Source organism: Rhynchophorus ferrugineus, unplaced genomic scaffold (assembly GCF_030347505.1).
Source record: "Rhynchophorus ferrugineus isolate W39M unplaced genomic scaffold, kcgeb_rfMv2 rfM1, whole genome shotgun sequence".
Lineage (NCBI taxonomy): Eukaryota > Metazoa > Arthropoda > Insecta > Coleoptera > Curculionidae > Rhynchophorus > Rhynchophorus ferrugineus.
Window position 1 is genome coordinate 72,009,170 of NW_027472580.1, and position 19,326 is coordinate 72,028,495.

The window sequence follows — 19,326 nt, forward strand, 5'->3', positions numbered from 1 at the left end:
ACTGCCCCAGGAAAATCAACCATCAAGGTTTGGTATGCTAAGTTTAGACGTGGTGGTGGGCGCCCAAAATAGGTTGTTACAGACGAAAACATTTAAAAAATCCACAAAATGATTTTGAATGACCGTAAATTGAAATTGAATGAAATAGCAGATACTCTAAAGATATTAAATGAACCGGTATATCATATCATTCACGAATATTTGGGTATGAAAACGCTCTGCAAAATGGGTGACGCGCGAGCTTATTTTTGACCAAAAACAACGACGAGTTGATGATTTGGAGCAGTGTTTGAAGATGATCAAGCGTAATAAACGCGAGTTTTTGCGTCGATATGTGACAATGGATGAAACATGGCTCCATCATTTCACTCCGAAGTCCAATCGACAGTCATCCGAGTGGACTGGACACGATGAACCCGCTCCAAAGCGTGGCAAACTGCAACAGCGTCTGTATTTTAGGATGCGCATGGAATAATTTTCATTGACTGCCTTGAAAAAGGAAGGATCAACAGAGACTATTACATAGCGTTATTGAACTGTTTGAAGGACGAAATCGCCGAAAAACAGTCTCATTTGAAGAAAAAGAAAGTACTGCTTCACCAAGACAATGTGTCACAAGTCAGTGAAACACATGGCAAAAATCCACCATACTCTCCAGATCTAGCCCCCAGCGACTATTTCCTGTTCTCAGATCTTAAAAGAATGCTGTATCGGAAGAAATTTTCGTTGAATGAAGAGGTGATCGCCGTAACTGAGGCCTATTTTGAAGCAAAGTACAAATCGTACTACAAAAATGGTATCAAAAAGTTGGAGGGTCGCTATAACCTGTGTATCACCCTTGTTGGGAATTATACTGAATAAAAAAAACTATTTTTGCCAAAAAAATTTGTTTTACTATGGTAGGCCAGGGACTTCAATTGACCTGTTAGTAGCAGAAGAAACCGTGTCTCTGCGTGATGTTCCCTAGCTGACATTGTTACTATTTTTTACTGCTATTAATGCTATTTCTGATTACTACAGACTATCGTATTTGTATTTGGACAAAGACACTCGACAATCGACCAAGCCTATAGAAAAATTGATATAATTGAACATTCTTTGGAAAAAATGCTACGAAGGTTTTCTACGTCAAGTATAAGTATCTGATAGGGTCTAAGAATGAAAGTTTGACAACTATCCTTTAAATATAAACTAAACAAAATGTTTCCAAAGTCCTAACATATGTAGAGGTAGCACCGAGCGTAACAAAGAAAACGCGTTTTTTTGTTCAAAATTGGCTTTATTCATCAACGTAATCTCCATCAAGAGCCATACAATTACTCTAGCGTCGCTCTAATATTCCAATACCACTTGTGTAGAACGATTTATATTTTGCCTCAAAATAGGCCTGTCACCAGTTGCTGTCCACTCAGATGATGATCGTTTGATTCCGGAGTGAAGTGATCGATCCATGTTTCATCCATTGTCACATATCGATGCAAAAATTCCGGTCTGTCACGTTTAAACATGGTCAAACACTGCTCAGAATCATTAACACGTTCTTGTTTTTGGTCAACAGATATCAAAGGCGGCACCCACTTCGACTAGAGCTTTCTCATAGTTAAATGCTCATGCAATATAAAACTAACACGTCCTTTTGATATCTTTATGATGCTAGCTAACTTACGCAACTTTACTTTTCGATTATTTAACACGATTTCATTTGGACGTCCACTGCGTTGTGCATCATCGGTGTCTCTAGGACCATGTTTGAAAGCGACAAACCAACGTTTTATTGTTGTTTCTGATGGAGCGGAATCCTTATAACACTTTTGAAGCCATTGCTTTGCTTGAACGCTCACTTGAACTTGAACTCATTAAGAAGCAGTATAAAATTAAAACACAAAATTGTTTTTGATCCATTGTTTTGAAAATAACCAAAGAAGTGAAACTCTAAAACTCACAATCTTATGAGTAGAATGTCACAAAATTTTAATAGCTTTCTTTTCAAGGTTAGTACTAGCCGAAAAAGCGACAAATACAATAAAACCAGCACCATCTCCATGTTCTGTTTCCATGTTGTTCCAAAAACTGTTTAGAATTATCAAAAGAATAAACGTTCTGAAAGAAAGAAGATACATGAGTTCACCAGGATATCGTTCTGGGATCTATCCCTTATCTGCTCTATACCAGAAATATAGCCAAACTGGAGATAACTACGATTTCTACATTGGATATTAATACATAAAGATATACAATGGCAGTGAACAAGAACCAAGCAGCACATACAAAGAAACCTCATACAACTGGGCTTAAAATAGCTCAAATTTGTTAGAAACTAAACAATCTACCCGTCTTAAACTAAATGGCACAGTAGTACCATTTTACAGTAGTACCATATCAAATTTGTGCCAAATATTTATGTATGAGATTGGATGTCAAAATGAAATAAAAATAGCATGTTAAAAAGAAATTAGCCAAGCTGAAGATAAAATATTGCCCAATATCTTGAAAGAAAATCAATGTCATTAAATAATAAAATTATGATTTACAGTCTAAGTGCTAAAACCAATATATAGTATACAATTATGAAGCAATACAATACAAGGCAACAGGTATGTATAATAATTTAATGCAGGTTTTGGAGAACTTAAAATATAAAAACGTTTTTATTTTATTTTATAGAATAGTTCATGGAACAGCTTTTTATTTCCGACCTATTGTTTTATCTGAAAATACGTTGGAAAATTATTGCATCGATTATGATAGCAAAATCAGCCTTTCATATTAAGATCCATCTTGGATGTTAGGTAAAGGAACAGAATTGTTAAGTTCAATTATAGTAAAATTAAAAGTACTGGATACAAAACTACTATATTAAAATTAACGAAGATGAATAAAAACATAGCTATTAACTTTACAAATTACTTAAAAAGTTTACTTTTTGATAGAAGTCTTGCCGACGTGTAATTTGAACCTTGCCACAAACATAAGAAAATGTACTAGTTAACAATGAACAATACCCTGAAAAATAACAACGTACACATATATTATTCCGTATATTTAATAAAATGTACCAAAAGGCTGATTTAAAATAGTAAAACAGGTTATTTGGTTAAAGATTACCATTGATTTCTAGAATAGACCCGCTTTTATTGACTAAAAATAGTTAACGTTTCACCATTGTTACAGATTACGTCTCTGGGAAGGACTCGTCATTATGATTTCCTAATTAGAATCCTATTTAAGCCTGTTATGGCTGAGTGGTCAAATCAAACGATACAGAACCTGCTTTGTCAAGTTCTGTCGGATAATTAGAAAACATGGAGTTTGTAAATCTCAAAACCTTCTTAAAGTTTTCTCTCAAAATAGCCTTGTAATCTGGCTAAAGCTTTGACTTTATTGAATTGAATGTTGTGGCCAGTTTCATTCTGTATTCAGTTAATAGCTGACTGAACCGTGTGTCTCTATCTCACACATCGTTCATGTTCTTTTATTCGTGTAATTAATATCCTCACAGTTTATCCTATGTAGACTTTCTCACAGTAAAACAGTTTTTATATAATTGTTAAAAAATCGCAACAAAAACACCAACAAAATTACAGATTAGTCGTATTTTATTACATGTGAATGTGGCTACACCGTATAAGAATGTTACAACTCGAAATATTCCAAAATTCCTTAATTTGAAATAGGATCTCATGGGAAGTGTTTAACTCAATAGGCCAATTTATTTCTGTTATTTTTCTCGTCTGTCGTTTGAATCATATATGGTGTAGAATTTTTTTACGGTTGAAAATAATCGTTACACGAAATGCAAACAGTATAAAAGTATAATTTTCTTAGATCTCTATTAAAAGAAGTGGTACCTATTCAATTGCAGTCACTGGTACTCTGATAACCTAAAGCCACTTATATAGCGACCAACTTATATCTTACCTCAATAGTTAAAGAAATCAATGCTAGAAAGGCTCCCGGTTTTGACCTAATTACTGGAAGAATAAAATTAATAACATTCATATTTAATGCCATGCTAAGACTTAATTACTTTCCTAGCACTTGTGTGTGTGTGTGTGGCTCAAATCATTATGATTCTTAAACCAGGGAAAAAATCAGACGTCTCCTCTTATCGCCCTATAAGCCTGCTACCTGTGATCTCTAAACTTTTTGAAAAACTATACATTAAGAGACTCAAAATAGTCGCAGAAGGGAGAAATATTATTACATACCACTAATTTGGCTTCCGTAATAAACACGAAACAACAGAACAAATACATAGATTAGTCAACCAAATTAACAAAAACTTAAACGATAAAAAATATTGCTGCGCTGCATGTCTCGATATATCTCAGGCCGTCGACAAGGTGTGGCATAATGGACTACATGTTAGATTGAAAAAGCTTTTGCCCCATACGCACTTTCAACTGCTGAAAGACAGACATTTTATTATCAAACAGGGTGACGAATATACTGACCTCCACCTAATATACTCGGGTGTTCCGCAGGTCAGTGTTCTTGGCCCATTGTTATATCTATTGTGTACAGCTGACCTACCGACCTCAAGAAACAATACTATTGCAACATATACTGACGATAGAGCGGTTTTATCATCACACTAGGATCCAATATCAGCCCCAAAAAAACCTCCAACTTCAACAAAGTCGAATTGTGATTGAAAACGTGGCGTATCAAAGCAAATGAGACAAAATCTACCCATGTTATATTCACCCTTCGTAGAAAAACTTATCCCTCAGTATAACTGAATAATCATGAATTTCCACAAACAGACAATGTTAAATATCTGGGAATGCATTTTGATCGACGTTTGACATGGAAAAAACATATAGTGACAAAACGCAAAGAGCTTGAGCTTAAACTAAACCAAATGTATTGGCTGATAAGGCGTAAATCTAAATTATCATTAGATAACAAGGTTTTGCTACATAAGTCAATACTTAGGCCCATTATTAAACTGTGGGGTACAACTAGCAAATCTAACATAGATATCCTCCAGAGGTTCCAGTATAAAGTGTTGCGAGTCATCGTCGATGCCCCATAACGAGCGTGATTTGAAGTTTTAGTGTTAAAAGTCTGAAAGACTATTATTGCATCCCAATGCACTCGCCAAACAGTTAAATGTGCACGATGACAGTGTAGTGCATGGACTCAAAGGCAAACTACCATACGAACTTATTAATAGACCCATAGAGTGAGATTTAATAATATCTAGAATAAGATTTATATTATAAGTTGTACAGCAGATCACTTACTAAAGCGGTCTTCTACATGTCAGGATAGTTACATTATATAACGGAAATCATATAATAATACTTATTGCCCAAGGACAGATTGTTAAAGAGATTAATAAAAAATATATAACCTCAAGTCGTGGTATCTTATTGGAAAACATATTCCATCTAAGTAAGTTTGTCATAGTTAATTTCTTGCTAATGGCATTAGGACTGTGACAACTCAAGATATTAACTGAATCATGCTTCTTCAAAAAAGAAAGTGTTTTGCTTCGGATTATCAGTGGTAGTAAAAAAATCAATCCATAGCCAGCGTTCGAGGAGAGTCTACTTTTCAAGCAATACGCTATTATTGGTTCTGCAGGACTTCGCAAATTCTTCTCAATGGTTCAGTCCTCGAATTATGTTACTCTCCTATTTTTCAGATCGTATCATTTTGAAGGTCGAGGTCCAGAGGGGAAACGGCCAGCCAGTGCAGTGCTTCAACTGCCAGCTTTTCGGGCACTCCAGCTCATATTGCCGAGCCCTCCACGGTGCGTCAAATGTGCCGGGCATCACGACACTAGATCCTGTAGCAAAATCCCAGAAGCACCTCCAAAGTGCAGCAACTGCGGTGAAATTCATACCGCAAACTTCAGCGGTTGCAGCTGCCGTCCTGCTCCAAGAAATCCAAAAATTCCGACCGAAACCAGGCCTCCACAAGGTTCTGCATGGAGTAACCAAGGTGGCAGGAAGCTAGCCCAAAAATTAGCCAGCGCCACCCAGCCTGCTCCAACTCAAACTCCTGCTCCAACCAACACACCGGATCTTAACTCCACAATGCAGGCGTTTACTGACCCGCAGGCTTTCCTGCAAGTGATCGCCCTGGCTCATCAACTTGCTCGTCTTTTTCCAAATGTCGTCGCCTAAGCGGCAACACTTACCTGTCTCTATAACTTCCAGCAGCCTTTTAACTCTTCGAAATGGCTGTTCCGAAATCTCTTATACTGATGACATGGAATGCAAATAGCTTACGCGGAAAGCAAGCGGAATTGGAAGACGTCATGACATTCTATGACGTCGACATCGTGCTCATCCAGGAAAATTTCCTGAAATCTTCGCATCGTCTCTCTTTCGAACACTTTTTGTCTACAGAAACGATAGAACTCCGGGTCGAGGCGGTGGAACCGCCATTCTCGTCAGAAAAAGAGTCAAACACGAGCTCCTTCCATCGTTATCAGCAAACAACTTCGAAACAACCTCCATTAAAATCGATATCCAAGAACGTCCCTTCGTGATTACATCCCTGTACAGGAAATCTTCTGCATTCAACTATGCCGAATACCGATCACTCGTCGAAGGAAAATTTCCGAAAATAATAGGTGGCGACTTCAACGCCCACCACCCCACCTGGGGATGTTCCAGAGCGAATCCCGCAGGTAACGCCATTGTAGCTCTAAGTGCAGATCTGGGCTACGGTCTTGCCTTGCCAGATGAACCCACCCATCACCCTAGTACAGTCTCTCAAGGCGCAGCAAGAATCCTTGATTTCTTTATTCTTCAAGACGTAAATCGCGATTCCGAAGTTCGAGTCCTTGACGAACTAGACTCTGATCATCGTCCGGTCCTTCTCAAACTCGGAAATTGCGCCACCACTCAAGTCCCACTAACAAGATTCAGGAAAAAAACCGACTGGAAAAACTACCAATCTCTTCTCCTGAAATCCGATCCAATTCCGAAAATTAACACACCAGAACACCTCGAGGAAGCCGTACTCAAGCTAACTCGCGATATTCAGTCTGCTCACGAATCTGCCACAGTCAAAATTTCATCACAACCCCAGCCGTGGAAAAACAACCTTCCCGCTTCTCTTAAACATGAAATTCGCATCAAAAACGGTTTATGCAGATTAGCTCGATTCACCCTTGATGCTGCAGACAAAAGGGAGGCGAACAGAGCATGCAAGAGGGTAAGGGCGGCCGTCTCGACTTGGCGAGCAATGAAATGCAACTCATTTCTCGCGGACCAAAGGCTGGATGGCCCTCTTCCTTCTGGCGTGTCTCCAAATGCCTCGTGGGGAAGACGCACAATGTCATCCCTCCCCTGAAGTCAGCGATTACAGGAACTTTCGTAGTCACTGACCAAGAAAAAGTCGAGCTCCTTGCAGAGACCTACGAAGCTCAAATGAAAAGCTCCCGCATAAGCAGCTCGCAGAACTGGCAAACATCATTAACTCCATCATGAGACTGCAACACTTCCCGGCGTCTTGGAAACACGCACATATAGCGGTTATACCCAAGAAAGGAGCAAAATCATCTCCATCTGATTACAGGCCTATCAGCCTTCTCAGCGCCATTTCGAAGCTTGCCGAGGAGGCAATATTCTACGCTCTCAACTCTTTCACAAAGGAAAACAACATCATTCCAGATGAACAATTCGGCTTTCGCGCTCACCACTCATCCATCCATCAAGCTTCCCGTCTGGCTGCACACATCCATCATGCTCTTGACCAACGTAAAAAGCTTGGAGCAGTTCTTCTGGACCTAACCAAAGCCTTCGACAAGGTCTGGCACGACGGATTGTTCGCAAAGTGCGTGCGGTTAGGCCTCCCAGAAGACCTAACCGCTCTCATCAAGTCCTATCTCTCGGACAGATCTTTCCAGGTCAAGATCAGGGCATCACTTTCCAGTCGTAAACAAATCGATGCTGGCGTACCCCAAGGTTCCCCGCTGGCCCCAGCCTTATTTAACCTCTTTATTTCAGATATGCCGAGAATAGAGCATACTGACGTCGCCTTTTACGCTGACGACACTGCTTTCTTCACGGCCGCCAGGTTCGAAGTTACAATTCATGAACATTTACAGAAGCAGCTCGATCATGCGGTCAAGTGGTTCAAATTCTGGAAGTTGCAAATCAACCCCCTGAAAACCCAGGCCATCATTTTCCACAAGAAGCGTTACGCACTGCGCGTCTCGCAACTTAAGATCGACACCGCAATAATTCCATGGCTGGATAACGTCACGTACCTAGGTCTTCACTTCGACCGGCAGTTCGGTTGGCATTCCCAAATCCAGAAAGCAATCCAAAAAGGTTCGGGTATAGCAAACCTGCTATCTTCTCTGATCTGCCCTTCTAGCAGACTTCCCATCTTCATCAAATGCTTATTTTACAAGATGTTAATTCGGTCCGTACTCCTCTACGGATCTAATGTCTACTTCAAGTTTGTTACACCCAATCAGGTCAAACGGCTTCAAGTTTTCCAAAATAAGCTCCTCAGGAGAATATTAAACGCTCTATGGTTTGTCAGAAATAATCAAATTCATAGGGAAACTGACACTCCAGAAATCAAGCACTTCATATCTCAATCATTCCACAAACAACAACTCAGCTCAAATTCTTCTGAAAACGCGCTTGTTCGCGAGCTGGTCGACATGCTGGGAGCTTAGCACCGCGTCACTGCTAAGCTCTCCCCCTTTTCCAGGCTGAAACGACCTCATCCGTCGCTACAGTCATAACTTTTGCCCCCATACAACAGTACCCAGTTGTGTGTTAACTTAGGTTCGCGAATCAATAGAATCGCCGGGCCCTCGTGCCCAATAACGGCTGCCCTATCAGCGGGTGCCATATCCCCAAATTTAATGCAGTAGCAGTAGTGATCCACAGGGGTCAACTGTGAGGCGGTTTCGGTTTAGTGTATTGGTAAGCCCAGAGGCAGTCCCACATAACCCGGTCCAACTTGTCACTCAAGGGCAAGTCTCCGCGACCAGGTATGCGTCATGCATTCCACCGCCTGGTTTTTAGGCCAGAACAAAAAAAAAGCATATCACTTAAAATATATCAAGGTTACAGATGTCAAATTTAATAGAAAAGCGTTCGAAAGAGTGGGTTACGAAGTTACATTCGATTTTTAAATGTTGTCATTGACAGATTTACTCCTACCGGTCAGTATTCTGTTTAGTACAATGTCCGATGTTCACGTTTTGATGTAGCAACTTCTAAATCAGGGACAACGCCAATCCAGCAGGATGTTCTACTTTATTTTTTTTTATAAAGATTTTAACTTTTAGCTACTATCTCTATTTATTCTACGGTATCATATTTTAGATACCGCAAGAAGGTCCAGCTGCGATTGAATGTATGCAACTTTTTACAATTTATCCATTAGAGTCGTAATCGCACTGTTGCTCGTAACAGATGGTGGCCAGATCCTACAATCAGGTTCTTGCCTCACTTTTACATCGTTTAGTATCGAACCAAACTGGGAGGTAATAAAGACATCATCCAACACTGCTGAAGCAATATATTATGCCCTTAACCACAAATGTATTTAAGGAGACAAATTACAATAAACGTAAACTAATATCATCCATTTCCCCATATCAAAACTTTCTTAAAATATCTTCCCAGCCACTTTAGGAACTAAATTTGCAACCATAATAAATAAATCAATTACTGATATAGAATTGCTTTTTGAAGTTGCTTATCGAAGGAACCTTTAGCAATATCTGAGATTGTTTCACTAGGTAAATACACAGATACATTATGTGTTCTTACCGTGCTCTGCATCGTGATAATGACTATACGATCTGATTCAGGCTGAAATGCACTATGAAGACTATGAAGACCAGTGAACCATCAATATAATTTGCAACATCTAAGATTCAAAACATATGATGCATATTTGATATCACCAAGATCTACAAATGGATTAAAGACTCGACAATACAGCTTGATAACTCTAAATCTGTCCATGTTAATTTTGCGTTGCGGCTACATGACAAAAACCTAATTATACCACTTGACGCATACCCGATTCCTCAAGCAGAATCAGCTAAATACCTCTGAATACGTCTCGATGATAGGTTAAATTGGAAGCATCATGTTAAAATAGACTTATAGTCAAGCAACTGTACTGGTTAGTCGGAAGATATTCTCAACTTGACATAAAATCAAAGAAATTAGTTTATCAGTCAATCATAAAGCCAATTTGGACCTATGGAATGCAAATATGTATAGTAAATATGTATATGCAAATATGCAAGCTAGTAATCCAACGTACCTTTAACAAAGTTCTCCGATTAATTACCGATGCTTATTGTTGCGTAACCAACGAAGAGGTGCACGATGACCTCGAAATCAAATGGATACACGAAGTGATCCAATATTTCGCCTTAAAATATGAAACAAGGTTGCCAAATCACAGCAACGTGGAAGCAATACAGCTACTGGACAACACGCAGGAAATCAAAAGATTGAAGTGGACCAAACCACAGGAACTTGTTTAGTGCATAAATGTATTCTTAGCTTTAGCTTAAGTAGATTAGTTTTATTTTAATTTGGGAAATATATACTGATGTATTAATGCCGCACTCGCCTTGCTTGTATATTAGTGCAAGTACAACGGAGCAGTATTACCAAATTAATTTGTAAATTAACATTGCACTGAGCATATCGAATATAAGATGTAGTTAATTTAAAAAAATATTTGGTGTGATCTGACGATCTGTGGTGTACTATGAGCTATTAAATCATAATCAAATATTTAAATTGTACAAGGAAAGGAATTAAAATTTTAGGCGCTAGAGTAATTTTCTACAGGCCTCAAAAATTGTTAAAAATTATTTAGAAATTTTCATATATATATAGTTTTTTTGAACATACGTCATCTAAATTTGTGACGTCAAAACGTGTGCCACATCAACTCTGAGTTTTAGTTGATTTTGTCTTTGACCTATAACAAAATTCTAATCTAAATAAAATAATGAAACAAAAATTTTATCAAATATAATTTATTTTAACATTATAGTACATCTAAAAACTACAGTTAATTATACAGTTAAATATAATTATAACTTCTTATTACTCTTATTGTTTTCAAGAATTTTGCATACGTTTGACAAAAAAACAGGCTGGTTCGGTTACATCTTCAAACTTATCAGATAGCATTGTGTTTCTTTTTAACTAGAATAAAATGAGAAGGAAAATGTTGTTTGATTCTGAAACGAATTTACAAATTACGGCTGGCAATACATTAAACATTGAAAACTTGATAACGTATGTACAAAAAAACTTTGAATAGACTATGCTTCCATACTATCCCCCGGTATTTTCAGTGATCCCTTCGACTACTGTTTATTATTTTTTTAAAATGTTAATAATCAAGTTAAATATGCAATTTATCACATATAACTTTAGAAGAAATAATTATCACAAAAAGTTATTAAATGACAATTAATATAATAAAATGTACCTACCTTGCCAACATTGTGATCGCCCAAAACTACAATTTTCACCTGAGAATTCTGGACGTCATCTTCGGAATCAGACATAACAACCTCCAGCTTTCCAACGCGCCACTTCTGATTCACTGCAGGCACGGCGTGGAAATTACCATACGAGTTCGTAGGCAAAACCTTTTTCTAAATTGGAAAAATATGTCAAATATAAACCGGGAATAAAGGATCTCTGAATTAAAATTCAGTAGTTAACATTTCAGAAAAGGATAGAGGACACGCGTAGTTACAGCAGGAAATATATAAGGACAAATCTACCAGAGAAATATCACACTTCAGCAGAGTAGTCCAATAGTACACGTAGCCTTAAAAAACCATGGCTATTTTCAAAAATTCTAAAATCATTATCAATTTCCTTGTATTCGTTGTTTTCGTTAACGTAATTGTGACCGGTTGTCTTATTACCAACTGTCCACGGGGTGGTAAAAGATCCGGTAAATTCCCACTTATCGAAAGAAGTAATGTTAAACAGGTAAGTTTTCTTTGTTTTATGTGTGGTATATTTCAATGACTTTTTATTAAAAACAAATTTAAAAACAATTAAATACTAAAACCATCCACTACCAAATTGTCAATATTTATAAATATATAACAAAAAATATAAAATAATAAGAAAATATTTTAATTTGTCAGTGCATCTCATGCGGTCCTGGAAATTCCGGAAAATGTTTCGGACCTTCAATATGCTGCGGACCATTTGGTTGCTTAATGGGCACTCCTGAAACAATCAAATGTCAACGCGACGGCTTCTTTCACGAGAAAGAACCTTGTATAGCCGGTACCTCAAACTGTAGGAAAAACACTGGCCGATGTGCATTGGACGGAATTTGCTGTAGCCAAGGTACCAACATTACAACCATACCAAAACAACCATAACAAATTAATATCAATAAATATTTTATTACAGAATCCTGCCATATGGACAAACAATGCTCCATGGACGAGAAGAATGCCAACATCTTACCTATAGATTTAATTAATATGTTGGGATACGCTGCTGATGGTGGCTTTGATAATTAATTCCTAGACTTATATTAAAATGACTGAACAAATGTATTTATAATTAAACAAGCTACTAATTAAACTCTATTGGTGCACTTCGCAATTTTACTTACCTTATGATATAACCTATCCACACTAACTGTGGAATATTTACTAAATATGAAAATATTCCCTATGCCACCTACTCTCCTAGGTGATAAGTGTTTCAATACAAACAAATGACATAAAGAAATTTTAACAAAGAAATCGTTAAAACACTACATATTTGCATATTCTTATCTTACCAAGAATATCTACCATAACAATAAGAAATATCTATATTATAGTTCCTTCTTATTTTCACTTTTAAATATAACAATCCATCTTAGTAACATATTCTTACCACACCAGTAAACTATTTATGGGTTGTACATGTAACATTTCTTGAAAGAGTATTTTACATATAAATCAGATACATGCATATTTCTTATAAATAAATAGAAAAAACATTCATAAAAAGCCTAATTCATTATTATATACAAAATATTAAATGCATAACTTAAATGTATATAGTAATTTATAAACATGATTACATTATTATCGAAAGAATTGTATCTAGACAGTAAAAACAATGTTATTTTAAATAATTAAAACGTATGTTCTTGAACTATATTTATCAGAATTGATATATATATAATTATTTTTATATACCAATGTTATGCACTGAATTTATCTGGAAAATTATATTAACTTAGAGGAATATTCATATATATATATATATATATATATATATATATATATATATATATATATATATATATATATATATATATATATTATATATAAGCAATTTTCCAAATAAAATCTGACATATAAAAAACATTTAGTAATAATGTTTATAATTTTACTATTAATTTTTACAGAAATTTTCAAACAACCTTATATTATTAAATACTTTGAAGGTGATCAATGTTGCCAACATTAGATGTCCCATATCACTAAAGTGGAATATTTTGACGTTTATATTTCTTAATACACAAAACAAAAACACAGCTGATTCATATAACTGTTCAAAGTCGATAAAATTATTTTAAAATAATTGTCACTTGATTTATCACAATACAATATTAGAACGGACGCATATTCTTTGTTTTAAACTGGTCTTCTATGGAATAATTTAACGTTCAATATGTTTTGAAATTGAAATTGAAATTGAAAAATTCAATATGTATTGAAATAATTGTTGAGGAATGAGTCACGTTCCTTAATATCTGTTGGTACATAGAAGGCGTATATTTGTTGTGTTTTATTTAGAAAGTGTATTTTAATAAAACTCTATTATAATGTATGATCCTAGTAGAGATGAAGTAATTAATGATTATGAAAGTGATACCGAGAGTATTATTGAAGATGAGGACGAAACTACTAGAATTGTACCACCTTCAGGTAATTTTAGAAGTAATTTTTATATATTAACTGGGTTATTTATTTTGGCCATATCAATTATCATGGTTTTATATTTAATAATGATTTATAACCTCTTAATATCGGGATATTGATACTGATAAAGTATTTCATATAATTCTATTACATGAAAGTAGATATATAGTATTAACAATAAATTGTGAATTAGAATGTCCATATTTTTTTGTGAATAATGGTTAAAATTGGTAGGACAATTGTTAAGAAAAAAACAGATACACAAGGTTTTGAAAAGATACCTACAATTAGCAAACATATATTTAATAATATAAATAACTATAAGAAATTTGAAAAAGGTGATATTTGGTTTATTTATTTTTAAATTGTTATACAATAATAAATATTAATTTGGTGTTTTAGTTGAGGATACAAAAAACTGTATTAAATCTAGATATGTTCTTGGAATACTGGGATTCTTAGGTTTTGCAAATGTATATGCTATGCGAGTAAATTTATCCTTAGCTATAGTTGCTATGGTAAATCAAACAGCAATTCCACATCCACCAGTTAATAACAACACTTTTGATTATTGTCCAGAAACTAATAATAGTAATTCAACTATTATTAATAATGTAAGTTTATTTCAGAGAAAAATTAATAATTTTAAATTAAGTATCTGTATATATATTTTAGCATGGTGAATTTAAATGGGATGAAAAAACACAAGGAATAGTTTTAGGATCATTCTTCTATGGGTATGTTTTGACACAAGTTCCAGGAGGACGGCTGGCAGAATTGTTTGGTGGAAAACTAATATATGGCATAGGTGTACTAATAACTGCAGTTTTTACTATACTTAGTCCAATTGCAGCTAGAATTAATTTTCCATTATTCATTATTGTTCGAATAATTGAAGGAATGGGGGAGGTAAGTTCTAATTTTCAAGAACATCAGTGAGAAGAATCTCAGAAAAAGAATATAGTTAAATATTGTTAATCACATGTTTTTAAAATTTAATTTTATATTAATTATGGTATATTATGCCCTATAAAATTAATTCTATACAGGGTGTAACATTTCCTGCAATGCATGCTATGCTAGCAAAATGGATTCCACCATTGGAAAGAAGCAAATTTGGTGCTTATGTTTATGCAGGTATTTTTTAAATTGTATAGTGCTTTTCAATTGATACTTAACTTCAAATTTGTAGGATCTAATTTTGGCACTATTGTATCTCTCCCCCTTTCTGGTTGGCTATGTTCATTAGATTTTATGGATGGATGGCCATTAGCCTTTTATCTTTTTGGTGTTCTTGGTTTAATCTGGTTTATATTTTGGATGTTATTTGTTTATGATAATCCTATGTCACATCCACGTATAGACAAACAGGAGCAAGCATACATATTAGCTAGTATTGGCCCACAGGTATGAAATTTAATATTCTCCCTATACATATAAATATATGTATATATAAATATATATATATATATATATATATATATATATATATATATATATATATATATATATATATATATATATATATACCTTAAAAAGAACTACAAAACTTAAAGTTGTTAACATTACCAAAAAGCAATAATATAATAAAATGCCCATTGCTTATGTCGTTCTATATAAATATTTTATCCTTGTTTCTATATATGAATAATAAATCTAAATGGTATTAATATGAAACATAATATTTGTTCAATTCATAGTTATTTTTTCATCAACATTCAAATTTCAGAATGAGGATAGGTCATCAGTGCCCTGGTTAAAAATGCTGACATGTGTACCACTTTGGGCTATTCTTATTACACAATGTGGTAATTCCTTTGCATTTTATATACAATTAACAGAACTACCTACTTATATGGACAAGATACTTCATTTTTCCATGCAATTAGTGAGTCCACATAATAGACATATCAAATTATGGTTAATTAATTTTAAATGTTTTAGAATGCTACATTATCGGCACTTCCTTACTTAACTAGTTGGGTCGCTGGAATCTTCATCAGTTTATTTGCTGATTGGTTATTGAGTAAAGGATATATTTCTCTTTCAATGTCATACAAATTTTGGAACTCTGTTGGTATGATGGTAATATTTGTATTTATATTTTTTTTGTGTATTATTTCAATTTTAGCATCTGTTATCCCATCACTCGGACTTTTGGGTGTTGCTTATGTGGGATGTGATAAAACTGCTGTACTATTATTACTTGCCATTCCCGGTGCTTTTTCTGGTGCATCATATGCAGGAAATCAAATGAATCACATAGCTCTCAGTCCAAAATACGCGGGTACAATGTATGGCATAACCAATGCTGCGTCAAATATGTGCGGGTTTATAGCACCCTACGTAGTTGGATTATTAATCGAAGGAAGGGTAAGATTTTTCAAACATTAATTCAATTTTATGGTAAGCGCAAGAATATTTGTTACTTATGAGTATCAGCAATGTTAAAGCTAGAGCCCTAGACTCAATTGCTTTACATTTAGCGCGCGGCAACTTACCATAGAGCTCGCAAAATGTTTTATATTTGTTTGTTGGGCTGAAAGGACCTTTACGCTAAACACTCGCTAGTATTAAAATTGGTTGATTTGGAAACAATCTACAGCTGATGATCCTGGACCAGAATCATCACAACCCAAGTAGTTCATTTTTTGGAAAATTGGGGACTAATCGTTAATTTTAGGACAAAAACTTTTTTTTCCTACAGTTTTGCTGTTAAGAATAAGCGGTTCAATCATTCATATTGCTATCAAAAACGTTATGTTATGAATCCTACGTTTAACACGCATGTTCATACGCAATAATGACACGAATTTGCAGACGTATACCGTATATATCACAAACGTAATACCGACATAGCGTACCAAATAACCAATGAGATTGGCATACTGTACAAACGACTTTACTAGCTCATTCATATTTCAATATACCTCTCATTTCTCGACTCAAAATCACAATCCGGAGGTGGAAAACGGTGCATACAAATCGCTTTTGTTTGTTTTTTTTGTCTTAGATGATGTTTTGAATGTACTGTTTTTGTATTAATGGTATACCTGTATGGAATGGTTTCTCAAATTTTGGTGCCTCAAGTATTACAATCCATAGACTAGGGGTGTTTTTCAAAACATGGATGTTGAGCACCTTCAATCCAACCATATTTTATTTTTCTTTTGTTAGTGTTAGATATTTACTCAATAAATTACGCGGTTATTTTATTAAGTATTACAATGGGTAGGCCAAGTAAAGGTGTGGCTTGTATGAGGAACAATAGGAATAAAGAAACTATGATTGAAATAAACAACACTTTCAGGCCCCGGGGTTCGCTACCTGACCTAGGTGATTTGACAAATTTTCTAACCAAAATAGATCAACAACAAAAAGTCGTTGCCCCAGTCACGAATCGAACCCGTGACCTTCGCTTGTGAGCCGAATGCTCTAATCGCGACACAATTGAGGCAATTGCTTGCAATATTTTTACGGCTTCCCATATGGTATGTCTAGTGCTTAAAAAGCAAACTGAACGCATTTTGCATTGAACGACTTTGGTAAGCAAACCCTTGCAAAAAAACAACAAAAACCCCTGAAGGCTATAGCGGTCCGGTCACTGCTTTCATCATCAGTTTATCTAAATAACTTCAAAGTATATAATTAGGTGCCTGTACGTCCCCAGAATATTTAAAGCAATGTCCTCTAACTCCTAATCGTTGAGTTGTGTCTTGCGTCACATCAGCTCAGCAATAACATTATTAACATTGTATAAATGTTTCAATTCAATTGTTGAAAAACTTCCAGGGTTTAGAGATTTTGTACAAATTAACATTTGTACAAAAATTAATTTGTATTCATTGAAATTATAATTTATTTTATTTTTGCAAATACGAGTTAATACTAATATTTTTATATGGTTTGCTTATAGGAAACCTTAGGCCAATGGAGGATGGTATTTTATCTTGCAGCTGGTATAAATATTGGCGCTAATCTTTTCTACGTGGCTTTCGCTAGCGCCAAGGAGGTTACGTGGTCAAAATCTCAAAGAAGTAGCTCAACTAACTGACAAGCACTATATCTCGCTATGCTAGTTGAAGCATAGCATTAATTAGCGCAAATCTATATCTATAAGGGAATGCAACAATTTAGGAAATCAAAGTTCCTTTATATTTATATAATGTTCATTTAAAAAAATAATTATATTTATTTACAATTTTATTTCATTATAAAATATCGATTATGTTTAGGCGAACAGGGTGAATAGCATATTACGGTAATATTTTATGTGTTATAAGATTAATACACTTTAAGTTGCGAATTTGAATCGAAAATTCAATACTTTATGAACAAACTTTATCATAAATGGTATGAAAACATTGAATTTGTTATTTAACTGATAAAAAGGTATGTATGCAGAATGAAAAATATATTAAATATTCCACCAATAAGTTTTCATTAATAATAGGTAAATATTATAAAAGTATTGTTGCATTTCTTTTTTTGTATTCTGGTTACTTTAATCTTAATTACATGCGATTAATCTTTATACAAATTTTATAAAATATACTTCTATATACAGTATTAAATCAGGATATTAATTTAAAAAATCATGTTAATCTTATTTAGTTGTAATAACATTTAGTTACCTATTCCTTTATTTTTCTATCCCGGTACCTCTCAGGTATTAACGATTACATATTTTTTTATCTAAGGAAAATTATATCACCTTATAGGTATGTGTGTATAAAATTTTCTTAGAATATGTTTAGGTTACAAGATCATATCATGATTTTATTTTCGGTGTAAGCAATTCAAATGTTCGATTTGCTTGAACATTTTAAACCATCATTATTTGACTATAACTTTTGATACCTGAAGTTCTGTGATTCCATCAGATGAGAAAGTATATATTCACGCCAAGTGTATGTAATAAATATTTGTTTTTATCATTAATGTTTATGATAGGCGGAACAAACTAGTATATGTAAAACATATTTTGAATATATTTACTTTAATTTATTTTATGTATGTGATATTGAAAATAAGTTGAATGTAAATTTTATAAAATAAATGATCCCATATATTTATATTAAAACCTATTTTAGTTATAGTTGTTTTATTTAATACATTCAGTTTTTCCCATTTCCAAATAATTTATTGATTTATATATACAATAACAAATACATGATATATATGTGACTAATATATTTTTCTTGTATTTGCACTTTTATATATCACATGTATAGCTTAACTTAGATATTTATTTTATTTCTAAAATATACAATATATTAAATACAGATTAAACTCACTAGAAACTGATCAATTTCTATAATAAATTAATACATAACAAAATGTAATACATGATGTAGCATTGCAAACCGTGTGGTTGTGGCAAATTTTTATCGTTTACTTATTAA

General features: G+C 34.3%; 3 protein-coding genes across 3 annotated transcripts in view; 2 read left to right on the forward strand and 1 right to left on the reverse strand.

Annotated features, from left to right (window-relative positions):
* The window catches only part of LOC143190031 (uncharacterized), a 28,538-nt gene that overhangs the window by 8,218 nt on the left and 994 nt on the right, over positions 1-19,326 (reverse strand). Inside the window, exon 4 of the mRNA XM_076394094.1 lies at positions 11,462-11,626. Coding sequence (XP_076250209.1) covers positions 11,462-11,626 — 165 coding nt within the window. The remainder of the gene's footprint in view (positions 1-11,461; positions 11,627-19,326) is intronic.
* On the forward strand, positions 11,712-12,591 carry IT (oxytocin/vasopressin-like peptide). The gene is made up of 3 exons (XM_076394109.1): positions 11,712-11,972; positions 12,134-12,341; positions 12,408-12,591. Exons 1-3 carry the CDS (start codon positions 11,817-11,819, stop codon positions 12,518-12,520), a joined length of 477 nt encoding a protein of 158 aa, XP_076250224.1. The 5' UTR covers positions 11,712-11,816; the 3' UTR covers positions 12,521-12,591.
* Positions 13,504-19,017, forward strand: MFS10 (Major Facilitator Superfamily Transporter 10). Its single transcript, XM_076394082.1, has 9 exons — positions 13,504-13,927; positions 14,324-14,535; positions 14,597-14,830; positions 14,971-15,058; positions 15,114-15,328; positions 15,651-15,809; positions 15,866-15,998; positions 16,053-16,294; positions 17,838-19,017. The coding sequence occupies exons 1-9, from the start codon at positions 13,825-13,827 to the stop codon at positions 17,973-17,975; spliced, it is 1,524 nt and encodes a 507-aa protein (XP_076250197.1). The 5' UTR covers positions 13,504-13,824; the 3' UTR covers positions 17,976-19,017.